This window comes from Rhagoletis pomonella, unplaced genomic scaffold (assembly GCF_013731165.1).
Source record: "Rhagoletis pomonella isolate Grant_MI unplaced genomic scaffold, Rhpom_1.0 Rhpom_scaffold_00522, whole genome shotgun sequence".
Lineage (NCBI taxonomy): Eukaryota > Metazoa > Arthropoda > Insecta > Diptera > Tephritidae > Rhagoletis > Rhagoletis pomonella.
In genome coordinates, this window is record NW_023459076.1 from 17,197 (window position 1) to 39,438 (window position 22,242).

The window sequence follows — 22,242 nt, forward strand, 5'->3', positions numbered from 1 at the left end:
ATTGCTTAATTTTAGAATTATATTGCAGATAAACTATATGAAAGTAAAACATAATAATAATAACGGTAAGATAAGCTTTGAAATATATGCACCTATATGCACATATGTACTCGTATATGATTTCCTGGTGTCAAGGATGCTTGCCTGTTCAGGAGTCCACCAAGCGGGGAAATTGTTAAGTTGACTTTTCTCATCTGACATCTTTGTCACCCACGCGATGTTTAAACCCGGGTGTCATACTTAAATGCTGACACTAATTTGCGCAATCTGAAAAGTATTTAACAGTATATTTATAAGTATGTAATATAATACTTAATATGTTTAAACAAAAGTTGAAGTACATACTAACGGACTTTCATTAAAATCTGTGTGCTATCCAAATTAAATTTTTGTGTCCTCCTTATGCTTCTATAAGAAATATTTTCTGTTGTTTTTTTTGTCTATGATAAATTTTGCCGAAAACACAAAATTTCTTTTAAACGAGGTGCGTATTGCTCTCCTATCAATCAAAAAGAATACTCTTCGATTTCTCGCTTAGGAGACATCACTTTTTGCTTCTAAGCGAGTAATAACGGAGTACAAAACTGACAAATCTCATTTATTGCTCCCAAATCATGCCTCAAGGAGCATTCTTTAATTGCTCGCTTAGGAGATCTCTCATTACGCTCCTAAGCGAGCAATACAGGAGTACAAAACCGACAAATCTCGTTTACCGCTCCCAAATCATGCCTCAGGGAGCATTATTTCGTCGCTAGCTTAGGAGATTTTCTATTGGACTCTCAAACGAGTAATAAAGGAGTACAAAACCTAAAAATCTCTCTTATTGCTCACAAATCAGGTTAAGGGGAGTACTCTTTTATTCCTCACATACACTGAGAAAAAAAACGTGTTGTAAGAATAAACAAATTTTATTTGATTACCGTTTAAAAATGTTCGTTTTTAAATCAAGTGAAAAGTCTTAACAAAATGGATTTTTTCATTATACATACACTACGTATAATGGAAATATTCGAATCATATACGCTCGGATGCTTTTTCATATGTAATTAAGAAAGCATATGTATACAAAGCATGCGAAGCGGTGACAACACATACATACATACATATGTACATTAAGGTTATGATTTTTTTTACACTTTTTTTAAATTTTGATTTGCCTGTGCTTGCATTAAATGAACTTTTGTCCATATATTACTTTTTTGGCGATATTTTTGTTGGTTCGTGAAAATACCTCCCGCGCACACTATCATTTCATTTACAACGCTGTTGCATGGCAAAGTCCCATACCTATTATAAAAATTGGACCGAAATTCCTTTTTGCCTACCAAGTTTTGATTTAAAAACGATGCGTATCAGCACTAAATCCACGAATCTATTTTACTTTAATAAAACCATAAGACATTTGAGAAGAAAAACATGTTTGAATATTAATTTTCTCCACTTAGAAACTGATAATAAATTCCGATATGCGCGGTAGTTTTTTTATAATTTATCAAAATTGTTGTTATTTTTTGCAAATTTATACAATAGTTCATCGTTTGCCACCACAGGCATTTAAATCTAAAAAAAATCATAACCCTAATGTACATACATGGTACGACATCATGCACTAATCGCGCGCTGTGAACTTGATTCAAACTCACCATTTGAAAACACATTTACATATGTGGCTGTAGCTGAGTGTGCAATGACGCTTGATACAATTGGTTGCTACCAAGAGCGTCCGGGTTCAATTACCATCAGACGGAACATAAAATTAAATTTTTTTCTTCTTAATTTTAATTTCGTATAACGAAAAAGCATCTGTGCACTTCGCAACGACATATTTTATAACGTTCATACTGAAATTTAAAACGAGTTGGGTTGGTGCTCTTTCATATGCGAATTTTTTTTAAATTTAGCACGTTTTTTTTAATTCTAAAATTTTTTTCCCTCAGTGTGGGGAGATCTCCCTTCAAGTTCTAGTGGGAAGCTTTCCATACGCATACATTTGTTTGTAGAAGATTGTAATTCGTTTGTAGAAGCCTTTGAAAATTCGCGAAGTAGAATTTTGGAAATTTAAAAATTTATACAAAAAATTTTCTGCTTAGAAATAGAAAACTTGTTACTTCACATGTATGAGCGCCTGGTATTGGGAAATGAAAATATCAATTTGAAAATAAAAACTGGTCATAAAGACAGGTCGCGGGAAAATGGGCACACATTTTTCGTTATTAAAAAAAATTTACATAATATGTACATATGTACATAAACCATGTATGTATATGTATGAAAGATTCGAACTTTTTTGCAAACATTGAAGCGTCCGGCCAGAAATGTAAAACAATATTTTAAGTATATATTGGAATAAACAGAAAATGTATGTCTTTTCTTAACATTATGTTAAATGCTAACATTTAAAAGAAAAAACTTCATAAGTATTCTTATACTTCCTATGAAGTTTTCAAATACTACTGAATGCAATCAACATACTCAAGTACTCTGGAAAAGCGGAACAGTGTTTTATGTAGCAGAGCTCTGTTGGGTAACATTGCTCAGTTCCTCAAATTTATGATGTTCCCTTTTTTGTTCCTATCTTTTTAAGTACTCTAAAATATATGTTCCATTTACTCATGTACACATGTGAAGAGTATTTCTACTGGTATATTTGCAGTTCTTTAAGGTGTTCTTACAAGGTATGTATTTGCATCTGTAAATGTGACTTTTTCAATACATATATAATTGTGTATGTCTGTCAAATTCACAGTCTTTATTTAACTATTTAAAAATACTTTCTTTGAAAATGAAATAAACTAAACTCAGATGATTCTATCTGTGTGTCAGATGAAAATAGAAACATTTCTATTTCGTATGTACGTGCATCTGCTTTGTACAGAAACAAATCTAATTTGCCTTTACACGATATGTTGACATTTCCATATGTAAAAAGTGGCATGTACACATGCAAATACATATCGTGTAAGAACACCTTTTCGGCGACGACCCTATTTAGCTGGCATTTCAGGGTACTATTTTATATATATATAAGGAAAATTTGAAAGTTAGGGGGGGCGGCTGGAGTACCCCCCTGCCACTACCTGGCTACGCCCATGTATGTGTCTCACGTGCTTCTTGGTGTTAATGGCGCTGGCGCTTTTCATATAATTGTGTTGGCGCGGCAACTCCGGCTACAGTGTTGATGCAATTGCGCCGCGCAGCGCAGTGTTACCCATGTCTACAGACATACAATTAGAAAAAGTCTAGAGATAGATGTCGACTCGCCAGAAGAAGTTAAAAATATGCACTACAACGGAAATGGACGACACGCCATTTCTTTAAATGAAATTAATTGATGCTATATGTATGTATGTACATATGTAAGCATATACTAAATGTGAGCAAACAACATTTTGCTTCCATAGTCTTCTATACTCTTTTCACTGCAAGTTGAATTATTTTATTATCTATTACAAAATTTTGTACAGACAAGACTAAAAAGTATAAAATAAATAAAAAAAAACTTTTTAATGTACCACGCTTTTATATATGGACTAAAATTGTAATAGGCCTGATTTGAAATTGAAGAGGAATATATGTATGTATGTGGGTATATTAATAACGACCGCTTAAAATCGATCCCAAACTTGTACTTTCGCTGTAGAAATTTTAGGTATGTGTTATGTTGTATGTCCAGACTACCATTTATACTAGTTGCATTTTTTTGTAAGCGAGCGACAAAAGAACGCTCAACTCGGGTAAAATTTCCTTTTAGCTACTTAAGCAACCCTGTTGGTAGCTGGCAAGAAAATGTGATTAGTTTAACGGGATTTAGATACAAAAACCAATTTAAATAAGTAATTATGCGAGGTATTTGCGTAAAATATATACTCTTTTAAAATATAGGTCACGTATAAAAGGAAGCAAAAATTTCCCTCTCCACTTTCCCATTAACAATTCACAAAAGAGCAGTTTCTTCACTGGCCAACACTAGCCTTCAGGTCGCGTATTTTTTAACCGACCTGGCTGAGCTCGGATAAATAGCCGAGTTTGTGTTGTTGCTTTGCGTGTATTTCGTCATTTAAGCGAGTGTTCTTTTGTAGCTCGGTTGCAAAAGAATGCACCTACTATAAATCTAGCAAAGCTATTTATGGAAAATTCTAGATATCAACCTAGTCTAGATATCAACCTCGTTGTAGGCATCATATCAAGGAGATACAATTATAAGACTCTAGATGTCGCGCCGCCAGAAGAAGTTAAATATTGCGCCTAAATATATGCACTATTTATATACGTAACAGCGGAAATGGACGACAAGCCATTTCTTTAAATGAAATAAACTGCTGCGATATGTATGTATGTACATATGTATGTTTATACTAAATGTGAGCAAACAACATTGTGCTTGCATAGTCTTCTGTTCTCCTTCACTGCAATTTGAATTATTTTAATATCTATTTCAAAATTTTGTACAGACAAGACTAAAAAGTAGAAAATAAATCAAATTAAAAAAAAACTTTTTAATATACAACGCTTTTATAAATGGACTAAAAAGTAGAAAATAATATTTCTCAGTCCCACAGAATTTGTTTTGATAACTTTTGATTTTGAAATTTTAGCAAAGTCGTTATAAACAATTAATGACATTGAAAATGAAAAGCGTGGGGCGCATGTAATACACTTGAATTGATACGAAAAGTAACATATGTATGTATGTGGGCATATGAATAACGACCGCTTAAAATCGATCTCAAATTTGTACTTTCGCTGTAGAATGCTATGTAGTTTGACTATTGTCAATGAAATCGAATGCTTTTCTTCTTATCTTAAAAATGTTTAAATTCTATATTAATTTCGATCATTCTTAATAAATTTTTTGAATAATAAAATTTTATAGGACATATGTGTTTTAAAAGTCGTTAAACTCTTGCATGTCGGCTGATGATTTCACAATGTTATTTAGTTCAAACAATAAGTACAAAAATCCCGACTAGTATTGGGGTTTTTGATGTGGAATTTAAATTTTTCGGTCGCTATTTAACCACATGTGATTCAGGAAACTTGAAATCAAGTTACTTTGAGACCCATGTGATACATAACTTTAGGGGAAGTGGATGTTACCCATTCACGGCATGTGTTGCAACATCGTTGTTTCCTTGGGTCATACTCAAACAGATTATTTATGTTCTATTTGCTATATTGAAGTGAGTGTGTTAAAATATTGATATTTTATTGTTAGGATGTAAGCGTGGAGGATTATAGCTATTGGGCGGCCACTGTGGATGTGTGGTTAGAGGTTGGTATAATAATAATTAATGAAAATTAGAACATTCATGGGTGATACGTTGTAAACATAATTCGTGCACCCTTTTTCCTCCTACGCTTTTCGGCGTTGTTTTTCGCTTTCTTCAGGGATTCGTCTTTTATTTATTTGGGATAAAACATAAAAGACACAACCAGTATTGTATCTACTACATACATAGCAAGGTAGAACCGTTCTCTCATTTTGTCGGCCATGATTTTTTTTTTTAAGTTTGCCAGCATTTTAAAATCATATAAAATTGAAAATAAAAAATTGAAATTGTTCGAAATTGTTGTTGCTTGAGATTGAAAATAAAAATGTGTGTGTGAGTTTGTGAGTAAATTTAAAAATTAAAATGTTTGGAAACGTCAAGAATTTTAAAAGTAACTCTCAGCGGTTCTACCTTACTATATTTTTATCATGGATACAATCATGATACAATGGCTGCGTTTCTTTATACATTCCGGATAATCCCATTTCACAGCCGGAATAAACAGAATGCGTTTGAAATATACGTCAAGATATCATCAGGAACGTTCTAAAGAATAAATAAACAAAAAAGTTTATTCCAAACGTTCAGAATGAATAAAGAAATGCAGCCATTAATTTTTAGAAGGTAGTTTCACTTCAAAATTTTTGACATAAAACGTGTCTGTGACAAACACGCAATGTGGCCACTGCTACGATATAGAACTTGGGGATTATCGCTTGTTATTTTAGATATTTTTTAACAGAACATGTAAAGATTTATATGTGTCATAACTGATCACTTAATTTTTAATATAAATATACGTATTTTGTACATACATTTTTGCCATCACATGAATACAAATTATAAAAATGAAAATATAACAGCAATATTTCTTGTTTATAATGGATTAGATCCATCGCACACCACGGACTTTATCGGCCAAGTTAGATGTGCTCGCTAGTCTTTCTATTGCACCACAACTTATTGGTCAGAGCGATTAAGCTGGTGTAATGTGCGCACCTCCATACATCTTCATGTACATATTTCAAGCGAGCCCTATCATTTAAATAGGCGGCCAATAAAATCTGTGGTGTGCGGTGGCTCTTATAGCTGTGTCCTTACATCTATTCCGTGTGTTGCAATATCCACGAAAGCAGCAGTTAATTTTTTATGAAGAAAATTACTACAAAATATTCGAAAATTTCTCTACTTATATGTTTGGCTTTTCTTTGTTTTATTTCTCCAACGTCAAAAGCTGGATTTTTTTTTTGAAAACGTTGGTACAACAAAAAATACGAAACACGTTTCCTGTCAGATAGCTAACATGGCGGATAAGAAGAAGAAGTAAAACTACCTTCTAAAAATTATTGTATCATAGATACAATGTTACATATTGCAATATGAAAACAATTAGTTAACATATACACATATAACGAATAAAATTCTTCACGATAACACTTACATCAGTACATTTACATCACATTTGACACAATTATTATTTTAACATATTTTATTTTGGCATCACTAATAAATAAATATAAATAAAAAGATCACAGCTTAATGTTGGTTATAGCTCATCTGCTCGTCGAATGTGTTCACTTGCTGCCCGGTATGCTTAATTTATAACAGTGATTCCCAAAGTGGTTTAATTTGTTTGAGTGGTGTATAGTGCTCTTGACGCACTGCTGCACTTACCGTCACCTTGTGTTTTCATACGTGGGGAAGCCTGAAAGGCCACCTGCATACTAAAAAGAACCGGATGCTGGTATGACAATGAGTGGGGCGCGGAGAAAATTGCTGGCGGCAGAGATTTAAGCACTTGTGTCTCTTCAATGCTACAGGATAGTACGCCACCATTATCTTTTTGAAGAGATTCTATAATGTTGAGTTCACTGAGACTGAATGCTGGTTTGATTCCATCGCTGAGACCAGACTCACACATGGCTTCACTGATGGCTCCAAAACTGACTCTCGGTCAAGATCTGAGGTCTTTTCGAAGTTAATGGAGATAACCTTCACTTTTAACTTTCACACTGTAGGGGAATATGCTTCGGTCTTCCAGGCTGAGGCTATTGCAATACTCAAAGCCATGGACTACGTGGTGGAACATAGGTGGAGAGGAAGGAGTTTACGTGATTGCAGTGACAACCAAGCTGCACTTAAGGCATTGGACAGCCCTCTATTTAAGTATTTCCAAACTAGTTCGGCAATGCAAGTCTCGACTAAAATATGATGGTGAACATAACGAAGTTGTTTTACTCTGGGTGCCAGGTCACTCAGGAGTACCTGATTATGAGACATCTGATCATTTGGCCAGAGTTGGCTCAGACCAGGCACACCTCGGTCCGCAACTAGTTTTAGCACTCCCACCTTCGGCAATTGAAGCCACCATCATAAACTGGGTGAATACTTCGCTCATCAAAAACTGAGAGGCATCGAGGCGATGCAGGTGGGCAAAACTCATGTTGCCTTCAATCTCACAAGGTCTATCTAATTTTTTGCTCTCACTGAGCAGACGACACTGCATGCAAACTTGCTGGACTGCTGACTGGTCACTTCAAGTGGCACAAACACTTGACTGTGATAGGCGTAAATGACAAGTCCATTTTCCCATCTTGCCTTGAAGAAGTGAGACGGTGGAACACTTTTTGTGCTTCTTGCTTGCTTGGTTATTTGTCATAGATTTTTTTAAACTCGTTCTTTTCTCTATTGTCAGTTTCTGAATTAAAAGTTTGGCGTAAAAAGCTTAGCCGTTTTGATGTTTTAAGTTTTGTGTTTTAAAAATGTGATAAATATTTTTCGCCTCACTTTAAAACTCGGAACGATAAAAATAAAAATAATGCCATTAATACAAATAGACTATTTTACATATACTCCATGTGCAAAGTCATGAGTGAGCCGAACATTTGATGAGTTTATGGTAAAGATAATGTAAATAACGCTAGCTCCGGCAGTGCTCTTCAAAAATATAACTCCTCGTAGTGATAGAGTATTTTGATGTATTTACGACCTCTATTTTTTAAAACCTACAAGTGTGTGATCACTTAATTTTTATAAATAGAACACAAGAAAATATTTTACTTTTATTTTGGCCACTCTGAGTTTAGTGTTTGAATGCACCCGCGATGCAAATTTACATTGTTAGATCTAATTTTCACATTTCATTTTTTTAAGAGTTTTGGAATTATTTAGAAATGTATCAGCAGGGGGTCCACCAGTAAATTTGTGAAAGGGGTCTACGAGAAAAAAAAAGTTTGGGAACCTCCGATATATATTATCCACGTCTTCAGGGCCAGATTTAAGCATAAGCTACATAGGCGCTAGCCTAGGGCGCCACAAGGGGGCCCACGCCACATGAAAATTTAAAGAAATTATATTAAGAAAGAAAAAAGTTATAAGAAAGTGAAAAAATTATATATTTAAAATGTTTAAGAAACGTATGAGGCACTGATGGCAAGTCAATCAAAGACATGTTTAGTTCGTTGTTTACCCTAATCGATGGGGATTCACATTGTAGTACAACGGCAGGTAAACGGAGTACGCGTGTCACCGGTACAGCTATAGGGTTTAGGTTGTTACCTCCACTCCCGTTGGCCGCAGTTTCAACAGCCTTGATCTAAGTCATTGTGTTTACAAATTTGAAGGGTTACTTTGGGTAACTTTTGTACTTTCTATGCGTATAAAGGCCCGCCTACATACAACTTTTGCATCGACTTGGTGTACGCCTCGCTCGTCAAAATAGTGAATTTGTCAAAATTCAACATTTCAAAAAGAAACGTAGTTTAATTTTTATTATTACAACGCTTTTATCAACCTGAAATGTTGTGTGTCCAGTCACTTGCAATGTTGTGTATCCAGACCACCATTTATACTATAATTATATTATGTAGCAAAGCTATTTATGGCAAATTCTAGATATCAACCTAGTCTAGATATCAGCCTCGTTGTCGGCAACATATCAAAGAGATACAATTAGAAGACTGTAGATGTCGCCCCTCCAGAAGAAGTTAAATATTACGCTTAATATATGCACTATCTACATACGCTACAGAGGAAATGGATGATACGCCATTTCTTTAAATCAAATTAGCAGCTGCTATATGAATGTATGTACATATGTATGTTTATCATAAACGTGAGCAAACAACATTTTGCTTGCATTGTTTTCTGTCCTCTTTTCACTGCAAGTTGAATTATTTTAATATCTATTGCAAAATTTTATACAGACAAGACTAAAAAGTAGAAAGTAAATAAATTAAAAAAAAAAAACTTTTTAATATACAACACTTTTATAAATGGAATAAAAATTAGAAAATAATATTTCTGTCCCATAGAATTTTTTTTGATAACTTTTGATTTTGAAATGGTAGCGAAAGCCATTATAATTTATTTCATTTATTTATTTTATTTTTTTTAATTATACTTGCATTTATTTGTTGGATCTGCTTATTTTACATATATTAAGCCCAACAACAAGTTTTAAAATCTTACGAGTAATTTTACAATAATATAGCTCAAACCCTGGAGTTGAGCCCTGTTGGTTTAACGTCGCTCAATGAAAGGCTGGTAGATCTCTTCTTCGCAGGCGTGTTATATTTGTTGTGTTGCACAGGCCACTTGCCAGTAGATTTGGGTGGTTACGCAGTTTTATTTTGTATTTTTCTCTGCTGCTGTCGATTACAGATTTAACCATCGGTATACCAAGGTCTCTATGTATATTTTCATTTCGGACAAACCACGGTGCTACCGTTAAGGCTCTTAGCGTTTTAGATTGGAATCTTTGGATCCTGTTGGTTGCACAGGTCGTACCCCACAGTTGAATACCATACATCCATATAGGCTTAATCACTGTATTATATACAAGTACTTTATAATCTAGTTTCAGTTTTGATTTGATGTTTATAAGCTAGTTCATTTTTACAAAATTACTGATACCACAGCAAAGTGCCAGGAATGCTTTAAAACCGTAAAGTTTTGTGGGAACCTTTCAAAGGTTGAAATTGTTCTCTAATTAATGAATAAATATACATATCGTTACTAATGACGAAATACATATATCGACACCTTAGTGGAAGATCGATCTATCTCGGCAGTCAGTTCGAAAACGCCGTATCTCAGAAAACTATTCAAGAATGCCCTATTTCCGAAATTGATTGAAAAACGCCCTATCTCAGAAAACTTTTCCAGAACGCCCTATTTCATAATTTTGTTCAAAAACGTCCTATCTCAACTGAAAATATATTGAAAATATGTTGAGATAGGGCGTTTTTGAACCGAGTTATGAAATAGGGTGCTCTTGAAACGTTTTCAGAGATAGGGCGTTTTTCAATATATTTCTGAAATAGGACGTTTTTGAAAAGTGTTCTGAGATAGGACGTTTTCGAACTGGCTGCCGGGATAGGTCGGTCTTCCACTCGCTGTATTGCAAATACAATACAAATTGCTGTTTATTTTTCGTTCATGTTCAACAAAATAATACAAATAAAAAATTAAAAGTGTTTAAAGTCATGTTTTTAGTTATTTACGCCGTGTCATATAAAATTTGTCGCTATGTGTCGTGATCTTTCGGACTTTGTGTGAAAAATGCATAACGCAAAAGGTATATCACAGATAAACGCCGGAAAATCCCTTTCACGTTGTTGCATATACAAGAATGAAAAATTATCGATATAAGTAGGTATCGATACTTTCGGTTTACTCATATAAGTAGTATCGAAATAACGATTTGAGTAAACTCATTTAAGTAGGTATCGATACTTTGATGGTATCGGAACGTCCCTAGACTTTAGCTTCATTTGTGTAATTTTGGTTGATATGTGTTTGCGCCAAGTTAGTCTCCTACCCAAGTGTATTCCTAGATATGTCACCTCATTGGCTTGTGGAATATGGACATTATTTAATTTGATTGGGGGCATACTTGCGGTCTGAGTGAAAATGTTGTATGTTTACTGTTCTGTTCGTTGACTTTTATGCGCCAGTTTGCCAGCCATTCTTCTATGCGTAGTAAATGTTCCTCTAGTACTCTTGAAGCTCTGTTGGGACATTTGTTACGACTTACTAAGGCGGTATCATCAGCGAAGGTGGATGTGAGTATATCCTTGCTAGTTGGAATATCTGAAGTGTAGATGATATACAGCGTAGGCCCGAGTACACTACCTTGAGGACCGCCAGCCGTTATCGACATGTCTTCTGAAGTGAAATTAGATACTTTAACAGCAAATTTTCTGTTAGTTATGTATGATTCAAATATTTTGTGGAATTCCGGCGGCAACAATTTTTTAATTTTATATATAGGACCGTCGTGCCACACTTTGTCGAAGGCTTGTGCCACATCGAGAAAAATTGTAGAGCAGTACTCTCTGAGCTCAAATGCCCTTCTGATTTCATTTGTAATTCGATTAACTTGTTCAATTGTACCATGTTTTTCTCGGAAGCCAAATTGGGGTGCTGGTATTAAATTGCGTTCATGGAGAAAGGGAGATATCTTTGATAGGAGTACTTTTTCGAATACTTTGGAAAGACAGGTCAGTAAGCTTATTGGTCTGTATGAGGACGGCTGTGTTGCGTCTTTTTCAGGTTTGGATATCATGATTATCTTCGACCTTTTCCATGATTTGGGAAAGTAACCGATTTTGAGGATAGCGTTGAAAAGGTCAGAAAGAATTGCTAGTGCAACATTCGGTAGCTCTATTAGCATTTTCGGAGTTATAAAATCAGCACCCGGCGATTTCTTTGGATTAAGCTGCTTTACTATAGCTTTTACTTCTAAAGAGTTCGTCTTGGTGTGTATAGCTCATTTGTATTTTTGGTTAGCCTTGGCAGCCTGAAGTTGTTCGTGAGACAGTTTGGCTGAAACACATTCTGTAAATGGTGTGAAAAACACTCGGCTCTCTCCTGCTCACTACGAGCCCAGGTTCCACTTTGGTTCCTAATTGGCATTTCCATAGCCACTGGTAGTTTGAAGTATTTTAGCGATTTCCATAGAGAGTATCTTTCAGTAGAATTCGGGGAAAGCTTCTTAATGTACATTTGCAAGTTGCGATCCTCTGCACGTTTGAGTGATTGTTTCAGTTTTATACTGGCAGCTTTATACAGTAGCTGTGAGGTTGGTGAGCGATGGCTCTGCCACTGTCTTCTTAGGCGCCGCTTTTCTGCCACAAGTTTTTCTATTTCGGTATTTGTAACTGATGTATGCCTAGGTGGTAATTGGACTTGATTTGGTGTTGCAAGGCCAGGGGCTGAAGTAAAGGTTTTGCAGCGTTTAATTTAAGGTGACTACTGATGTACTTTTTACATTTAAGCCATTTGGTGTTATTTGAAGTTAGACGAGGCTCAATCTCGATATTTTGGGTCTGTTCATATAGTTTTATTAATAAAGGGGAGTGATCGGATGATAGTTCCGGTAAAATTTCTGCTGTTATGTTATTTCTGTGTATGTTTCTTGTAATTGCGAAATCTATTAGATCTGGTATCTTCTTTATATCGGTGGGCCAGTAAGTAGGTTTACCAGGAGATGTGACCTATAGTCTATTGTGCCTGTTTATATTGGTATTAAATAGCTGCCGCCCTTTTGGGTTAATAAGGCTTGATCCCCAGTATGTATGCTTTGCGTTGAAGTCGCCTCCTGCCAGGAATCTATTCCCCAGTCTATCAAAGAAATCTTTAAAATCATTTTCAGAAATTAAAAATCGCGGTGGGCAATAAATGGCCGATAGATTCAAGTCTCGGTCGCGGTTTCGTAAGCATATGGTAGTTGCTTGCAGACAGACTGTTGCTTTTGACTCTAGAATATTGTGCTTTAGGCGATTTCTAATCAGCACCGCTGTGCCTCCATGAGCTTTACCATCTGGGTGATTTGTGGCATAGAGTTTGTATCCAGGTATGGAGAAATTATATTTATTTGCTAAATGTGTCTCGGACAGTAGCATAACATCTATGTTGTATTCAGTGAGAAATTGACTGAGTTCTAATCTACGCTGGTTTACACCGTTAGCATTCCATAAGCAAATTTTCAATTCACTAATTTTTTATTCACTAAAATTTGCAACAATTGGTTTTGAGCCTTTATGAGGTCTCGAATCATATTTTGCATAGTAGACATGAATTGAGTCATACAATGAGTAAGATTCAATATCATTCCTTCTATGCCACAAGTAGGGGGGTTCGGCTGCATTTGCTCAGTATTATTCCTTTGAATATCTCCAAATGTTTCTTGATTGGAGTTTGATTTCGCCGTGCTTTTCTGCGTTTGTAGTTTTAATGCGTCGGCAAAAGAAACGTTGGGAACTCGCTGCGCATTGGCAAAAAAGGCTCCTGGTGTAGTGGTTGATGGCGTGAGGTGTTGGTATGTATAAGAGCTAGTTGGAGTGGTGGAAGAGCGTATGGCTGTGTTGCGCTGATTCATGCGAGACTTTAAGTCTTTGTATAAAGGGCATCCCCTATAATTGGCGGTGTGGTTACCTCCGCAATTACTGCCTTGCCAGAAGCGGAAGCGTGAAGGTCGCCACAGGCAACACACACTGGGCGCAAGGTACAGTATGTTATGGTGTGCCCAAAATCTTGACAATTTGTGCACTGTACGGGACCGTTTCGCTTGTGTGGCTCCTCCACTGTTATTCTTCGGTGTAGAAGGTATCGTAGGTTGTAGATTGGGTGTACTGCGTTTTTATTCATTCGCTTTGTTTCTGGCTTAAGTTCTACCTTGAATATACGCTGAGCGATTTTTGCTCTGTTGATAATATTGACAACATTTTTAACAGAAGATCCTGCCTTCTCTAGAGCATGAGCAATATCACCAATGGGTACATTTTATTCTATACCTTTTATTACTACTTGCAGTCCTTTGCTGCTTTTAAGCTGGTACGTATAGAAGTTTGTCTTATCTTCATTAAGGTGTTTGGTTACCAACCGGTAATTTTCTTCAGTTAGAATCTGAAGTTTGGTCTCTTTAATATTGCCCTTGGTAACTGACGTTACGTGGACCGTACTGTCTCCAATAAGCTGAGTTAATTTTTTTCACGAGCTCACTACAGTTTTCCTCTCGTAAATAAATTGGGGCGGTTTGGCTTTAGAAACTTCATACGGCTCTTTGTCACATTCATTGTCCAGAATCGCAAACTTATTTCCCAGTAGAGGGTTAATGTCAGTGGTTTTAGTTTTTGCAATTTTTGACGGGTTTGCAATTTTGGCTTAATTTTGGTTTGACTTGTATATACCTATCAATACCCGTTTGAGTCAATGTACGGGTTGTTGGATTAAGTAGGTCAACTTGCGCTGAGCTGCGTTGCTTGGCTTGGGCTAGTGCCGAAATTGCCGTTTGTGCAGGTGTGGGTGAACTGCGTTGTGAAACCGCTGTCATTGCTGAAGTCGTGGTTGTAGTCGTTGTTGTGAGAGCTGCGCACACCGTTGTTACTGTGCTTGTTGCTAAGCTAGTGCTTTGTTGTTGCGTTAGAACAACTGGGTCTACCAGAGACATTGGTGACTGTGCATGCCAAAGTGTTTGGGGGGAGGGAGAGAACGATTTATCACGATCAGCATTGTTTGTGGGAGAAACGAACGAAAAGTAAGCATATCGTCGATCAGCTGAATGCTTTTGGTCAGCTTCTGTTACGGCAAGGTTCGTTTCACTGCACTTGGTGCTTGCTTCACTATTCGGTAAGCGCGGTGGGGCTGGAGCTGCTTTTATTTTATTATATGTTGGCACATTTATTTGAATTTCTCGCGGCATTGCGAAAATTCTGAAAAAGTAATTTAGAGTTATAGGCAAATAAGCAGAAAGCTTATTTATGCCTATTTCATTTATGAGATTGAAAATGAAAAGCGTGGGGCGCATGTAATAGACCTGAATTGATATAAAGGGTAATATATGTATGAATGTGGATATATGAATAACGACCGCTTAAAATAGATCTCAAATTTGTACTGTCTCTGTAGAAATTTTAGGTCTATGTTACGTAGTTTGACTATTTTCAATTAAATCTAATGCCTTGTATTGCATGCGCTCCACGTTTTTGTTTTCAATCTCATAAATGGTTTATAATGACTTTTACTAAAATTTCAAACTAAAAAGTTATCAAAACAAATTCTACGGGACTGAGAAATATTATTTTTTAATTTTTAGTCCATTTATAAAAGCGTTGTATGTTAAAAAGTTTTTTGTTTATTTACTTATTTTTTTTAATTGTAAAACTAAATAGTTTATAAAAAGTATAAATAAAGAAAATATTATAAACGGTGGCTGTCGTGCAAGTATTACAGAATTTAAGTGCCCCTAAGTTTTGAAGCGGTGCATGGCGTAATAAGCAAGTGAATTCGGAAATATTTACTCACCTTCGTACGCGAACGCGTAGGTGAACGTGTCAAATATTCTGTATTGATTCCCCTTCGCGAACGAGAAGCAGAAAACCAGTCCAGATAGTTCGCGATCGCGAATGTTAGATAGAAAAAATTTCCGCTGTTGTTCGCACGCGTATGGATTGGTGGACCAAACAGCGTGCGTTCATATATCTATATATATAAAATAAATCAAATAAAAAAAACTCTTTATTATATATCGCTTTTCTAAATGGACTAAAAAGTAGAAAATAATATTTCTCAGTCCCACAGAATTTGTTTTGATAACTTTTGGTTTTGAAATTTTAGCAAAAGTCATTATAAACAATTAATGACATTGAAAACGAAAAACGTGGAGCGCATGCAGTACAAAGCATTCGATTTCATTGACAATAGTCAAACTACATAACATTCTACAGCGAAAGTACAAATTTGAGATCGATTTTAAGCGGCCGTTATTCATATGACCACATACATACATATGTTACTTTTTATTTTTATTTATTTATTTATTTATAAAGATATTGAAACTATAAATAAATTATAGTACAATATAAATTTAGAAGCTATGGCATCAACGGCCTTAAGCTAACCTACATATGTGTACTTTTATGAACGGAGCTTTATTAGTATTGTGTGTTCATACATACTTAGCACCTGTTGGTTATTTATGTGTAGTTTGGGTCAATGGCTGTCAAAATATATTAATTTATTAAATATCGTTGTATAAGTTGCAGTATTTTAAATAGTTTATTAAAGTTGTTAGGTTATATACAGAAGGATTTTTTAGTAGGTCGGAAGGTCGTACGCAAAGAAGTGATTCGCAATGGACGTCGAAGTATGTACATTTATCGAGGATGTGCTCGACGTTAGTTGGATAAGCGTTGCAGTAGTTACAAGTGTTAGATAGGTTTTTGTCCATTAAGTGTTTATGTGTAAGTCTAGTATGCCCCAGTCGCAGCCTGAAAATTTTTGTCTGGTTTTTCCTAGATAAGGATTTAGCGTTAAGTTTAAGGTATTGATTAACTATTGGACAGTTTTGCGAGATGTTTGTGTACCATTCGGAGAGATTTCTCTCTATGTTTGAGTCTTTTTGGGAGAGCCCTGCTTTTAGGAACCGCTTTATGTCCGAGAAGAGTACGTTTGGTGTGACTGTGAGGGGTGCGTTTAGGGCGTTTTTCGCAGCAAGGTCCGCATATTCGTTGCCCGGAATTTGCACGTGGCCAGGGACCCATATGAGTTTAAGCTTATTCGGTTTTTCTAAGAGATAACTGCGGATTGAGTTAGTGTAAAAGTTGTGGTTGTTAATATTTTTTATTGCGTCTAAGGAACAAAGGGAGTCGGTACAAATAGCAAACTTCTGGGGTAACTTAGAGGCGTAGTTTATGGCTTCATGAATACCTATTAGCTCAGCTGCAAAGTTTGAGCTATAAGGGGGTAGATGTGCTATTTTTACTATTTGGTTGCTTTGAGTCACGCTGTAGCTAGTTTTTGAGTGAATTCTTGAACCGTCTGTATATAAGAATTTAAAATCAGGGTGTTCTTCAATAGTTTCGTGGAATTTGTTTCGAAAGACTATTGGAGGAGTAGCATCCTTTTTTACGCAGCTCAGTTTTGTGTTTATGGATGTGTAGCTCAGTTTCCATTCCGGTGTTTTAGGGTTTTTAGGCAGCTTAAAGCCCAGTGGAATATCAGTCAATGTAGCTGTGTTTATTACTCCGTTTAGACAAGATGGTATTTTATTTATCTTTGCTTGCCTAGTTTTGGATAGAAGTGAGGAAAGGGGAGATTGGTCGTTTATTACGAGAGATTTGGCGAGTTTAGCCGTAATGAGGTCTCTATTGGAATTTAATGGAATTATATTGGCTTCTGAGGCAAGATGAACAATAGGGGTTGTTTTAAAAGCTCCTAAGGCGATACGAATGCTACAATTGATGGTTGATCTTAATTTGTTAGCGACCGAAATTGGGCAGTACGCATATATGTATATTCCGTAGTTTATTTTAGATATAATAAGTGCTTTTACGGCTGAGATTAATGATATTGTGTTGCAGTTGTATCTGGGGCTTGCCAGACATTTTATGATGTCGAGTCGCTTTTGGAGTGCGGTTACAAGGTATTCAATATGGCTGTTCCAACTATATCTTTTATTAAAGATGAGCCCAAGTATTCTTAGATTGTCAACGGAGTTCATGGTAAGGTTATTGCAGCATACGTTAGACGAACAATTTTGTTTTTTGCATATGTGTACGTGTTTGCATTTATGTAGCGATAATTCAGCTCCTGAGGTTAAGGACCATATAGTTATATCGTTATGTAAATTATTTAAGTCTAGTGAAAAGTTTTTTGATTTGTTCATTTTTTTTATGATGATAAAGTCATCAGCATATGCAAGAAAGTCTAATTCTTTGTGTAGAGAGATTATATTGCAGAGTTTGTTGTATGCGATTAGAAAGAGTATGACCGATAATGGAGAGCCCTGTGGGATACCATTTTGAAGAGGGAAAGTCTGGGAGTAGTATGCGTTTATTTTTACTTTGATGGTTCTGTTTGTCATGTAGTTTTTTATATACTTGAAAATTTTAGGTCCAATGTTCCATTGTTTCAGCTGGTTTAAGATGGAGTGAACTCCGATCTTGTCGAAAGCCTTAGAGAAATCAAGTGAGACTATAGAGACATGTTTTTGGCTGATAGGGATTGAGTGATCTGATGATCTAAGTACACTAGAAGATCAGACACTGATTTTCCCTTCCTGAATCCCATCTGGTGACTATGTAGGAGTTTGTCTTTAGTGACAAACCACCATAGTCGATTTGCTATAATTTTATCTAAAAGTTTTGAGCAGCATGGGTTGAGGGAAATAGGCCTGTACGATTTTATTAAAGTTTTGTCTGTATCTGGTTTTAGGATTGGTATAATGATGCTATTTTTGTATAGTTGGGGTAAGTAGTTATTGAAAATATTATTGAAATGATCAAGGAGTCTATGTTTTACTATTAATGGTAACTGCTGTAACATCTGGTAGGATATTCGATCCAATCCAGGAGTTTTGTCTTTTAGCCTACATAGAGCTGCGTCGAGTTCGGTGTAACCAATTTTTTCTTCTATAAAGGGAGCGGATTTGCTAGGCGTTAAGGTTGGGACTTCCTTAAGAGTGGTTTGCTTGCATTGCTGGAATGTTACGGGGAATTTATTGTCGAGAGCTTCATTTGACCAATATTTGGCGAATTCTTCAGCTATTTCAGTCTTATTTGTGGTTGTACTTCTATTTGTGAGTGTATTGATACAGTGAATTGAGTGTCTGGGTTTTAGTTCGCAGAAAGCGCGGATAGTTGCCCACACTTTTCCTGGTGGAGTGTATGGGTTGATGATAGAGGTGAAATTATTTATTGATTCTGTTTTAGATAGCTTGAGATGGCGTCTAAACTTGGCATGAGCTATTTTGGTATTCTATTATATTATCATTCGTGATGTTTCGTTTTAGTTTGTTCCAAAGACGATTTTTTTGGATTTTAACTCTTCCAGTGTTTTGTTCCACCACGGGACTTTATTTTTCCATATGTTTGTTAATTGGGGTATTAATTGGTTTGCGCTTTGCAGGATGATTTTATGGATATTGGCCGTTTCTTTGTTGATGTTTGAGCTTATTGGTCTACTGTTGCTAAACTGGATTGCTAGTGAGTGGAACTGAGTCCAGTTGGCTTTAGTTAAGTTGAAAATTGGCCGGTTTAGAGGTTTTTCGGCGATATCATCGGTGAAGAGGGATACTATTATCGGGAAATGGTCACTGCCAAAGAGGTGTGACACTATTTGCCAGTGACTTTGGAGCGCAAGAATGGGCGATGTAGGCGAGCCGTCGTTTAAAAGGGTTAGTGAGGACTGGGTCAGAAATTTGAATACAGTTTTCCCCCTTTCGTTGCTGTTTTTAGAACCCCAGCTGTTATGCCAGGAATTGAAGTCGCCTGTGACAAAAACCCGGTAGTATAGTTTGAGAGAGAATATTATCTAGGCTTTTGATGGAAAATTGAGTGTTTGGAGGGATATACACGGAGCTGATTACGAACTTTATCTTGGAGTGAATATTAATGCTTATTATGTCAAAGTTGTTTGGAGTCTGGTTTATAGTTTTGTGTTGCAAAGAGGTATGAATTAGTATTGCGAATCCGCAAAAGGAGTTGCGGGAGGAATTAGAGGTATATAGGTGGTAGTTAATAGGTATTGGTACGTTTTGATTGTTTTGTATGTGTGTTTCTTGTAGCGATATTATTTTGGGTGTATATGTTTTTAGAAGTAGTTGTAGGTTAATGTAGTTGTTTGTATAGCCTTTTATATTCCATTGTAGGATATTTAGAGACATATTTACTTATTTTACTATTTAAACTAGTTTATATTAAGGCTTATATAGATAAACTTGAGGTCCTAATACTATTAGTTTTGTGAACAGTTCTTGGGGACAGTTTATTCTAACATAGCAAGACTCTCTGAGTCTTCGCTATCGTCTATCATAAAATATTTGTCTTCCTGCTTATCGCTGATTGCTCTTGCTTTGTTTTTGGTTAATTGTGATTTGGCTTTAGCTTTCATTTGCTTGATTGTACGGTTTGAAGTGTTTCTGAGAATTATCTTAATTTTTGTTGCTGTTAGCTGAGAGGCTTCATAGCATTTGTTTGTTGCTGAGGAAGTCGAGCAGCTGTTAATTGATTGATTTGTACGTGCTCCCACTGTAGGGTTAGCTGTTGTGCTTATGTGGACAGTGCTGTTACTCTGCATGTCACCGGTGGATTGTAAGCTCGGTAAAGGGTCGCTCATGTGGATGTTGTTTTGAGAGTTGCTTGGTCCAGAAGGAGTTGTTGCTGGAAGTTCATCGCTAGAGCTGTTGGTTATTTGTTCTCGTAGTGTATTGGCATGATTCAATAATACAAGGTTGGATAAATATTGACATTTGTGTCAATCGACTGCCTTGTAAGGTTGCATTTCAGAAGGAAAGAGAAGCGGTTAACAATTTTATCTCCTTTTGTGAAAAGGTAGTAGGAAAAGTAAGTAGTCTGGTAGTGCTGAAATGAGTTTTTGTATACAAATTGAATTAAATATATAAAGAAGATTCCACTGATCTACACAATAGACAATAAATTAACTTTTTATGGCCACATAAATATTAAAAATGATAAAATGGATATTCACATAAAATTCTTGCCAAAGAAAAATCTTTGAAATTTGTGAAGAAATGTTCCCAAATATTCAAAATAAACCATGGTTTCATTGAAATTCCAGTTTATATTAAACAAAATTAATGGAATTCAAACAAGTCCTTTATTCAAAGGGACTATATGAAGAATTATACAAATAGTAAAGAGGCAATTGATTTAATGCATATAAATTAATCTTTTAAAAATTATATTTGTTGCATTTAAAGATTACATGTTCAATATCTTAAATTGAATTACATTTGTGTTTTTTTAATTTAAATTTTTTAGTAATGTTTTCTACTTTTTCCTCCAATCAGTCTTGCTAATCATTATATTGGTTACATTTAAAAGTTATATCTTCAATACCGCAATTTAATTAAATTTGGTTATTTAAAAATCTAAGTTTTGTGGAATGTTTTTTTCTTTTTTCTCCAATCAGTTTTGTTAATCATTAATCGGTTAAACTTTAAGTGCCGGTTACTCAATGTCTGGTTAACACTAATCTCCGGTTAAACATTGTTATCGACGTTACCGACTCCCTGTTGTATGCATGGAGTCGAAGACGTCGAGAACGATGTTTAACCGCAGATTAGTGTTAACCGCACATTGAGTAACCGGCCCTAAAAATATGTCTTCAATATCGCAATTTAATTACATTTCGTTTTTTAAAAATGTCAATTTTTTGTAATGTTGTGTACTTTTTTCTGCAATCAGTCCCAATGAGCACAAGAAAATATCTTTATTAATATTTCGCTTTTATGGAGTGGTATACTTACTTGTAAATATGCAAATGCTGCACTTGACCAACCAAAACGCTGCAGTGGTAAAAATACATGCACCAGCGAACGTGGACGGACACCCAAGTGATCCTGACCTTCACAAGAAAATATATTTATTAATATTTGTATTTTCTACACCAGCCATACGTGGACGGATACACAGGGATCCTAGCATGCAAAACTTACTTGCAACGGCTGCACTTGTTGTAAAACGCTACTTTTTGAATACAAATTATGAATAACTCCGATACCCTGCAAATAACTATGTAAATTATTGTTGTAATTCAAAATCGGCCGCTGTGGTGTAGTGGTAAGCAGTGCGCGCTTCCACTCCGCAACGCCTGGGTTCAAGCCCTGGTCAAAGCAACATCGCAAAAAAAAAAATAAAATATAGAAAAAAGGTTTTTTCTTAACAGCGGTCGTCCCTCGGCAGGCAATGGCAAACCTCCGAGTGTATTTCTGCCATGAAAAACCGCTTCTCATAAAAATACAATCGCCGTTCGGAGTCGGCGTAAAACCGTAGGTCCCTCCGCTTTGTGTGACAACTTCAAGGCGCACGCCACAAATCGGAGGAGAAGCTCGGCCAAACACTAACATATGTGTAAGCGCCAATCTATTATTATTATTACTATTAAAAATATTTCCATTATTTTTGATTTTTTGCCATACTTACTTGAATTTGCCCAATAAGAAAAT

General features: G+C 35.7%; 1 protein-coding gene across 1 annotated transcript; it reads right to left on the reverse strand.

Annotated features, from left to right (window-relative positions):
- Positions 1–240: 240 nt before the first annotated feature.
- On the reverse strand, positions 241–14,724 carry LOC118751085. The gene is made up of 3 exons (XM_036485852.1): positions 14,465–14,724; positions 11,308–11,473; positions 241–267 (listed from the first exon to the last, which is right to left on the reverse strand). The coding sequence occupies exons 1-3, from the start codon at positions 14,722–14,724 to the stop codon at positions 241–243; spliced, it is 453 nt and encodes a 150-aa protein (XP_036341745.1).
- Positions 14,725–22,242: the final 7,518 nt, after the last annotated feature.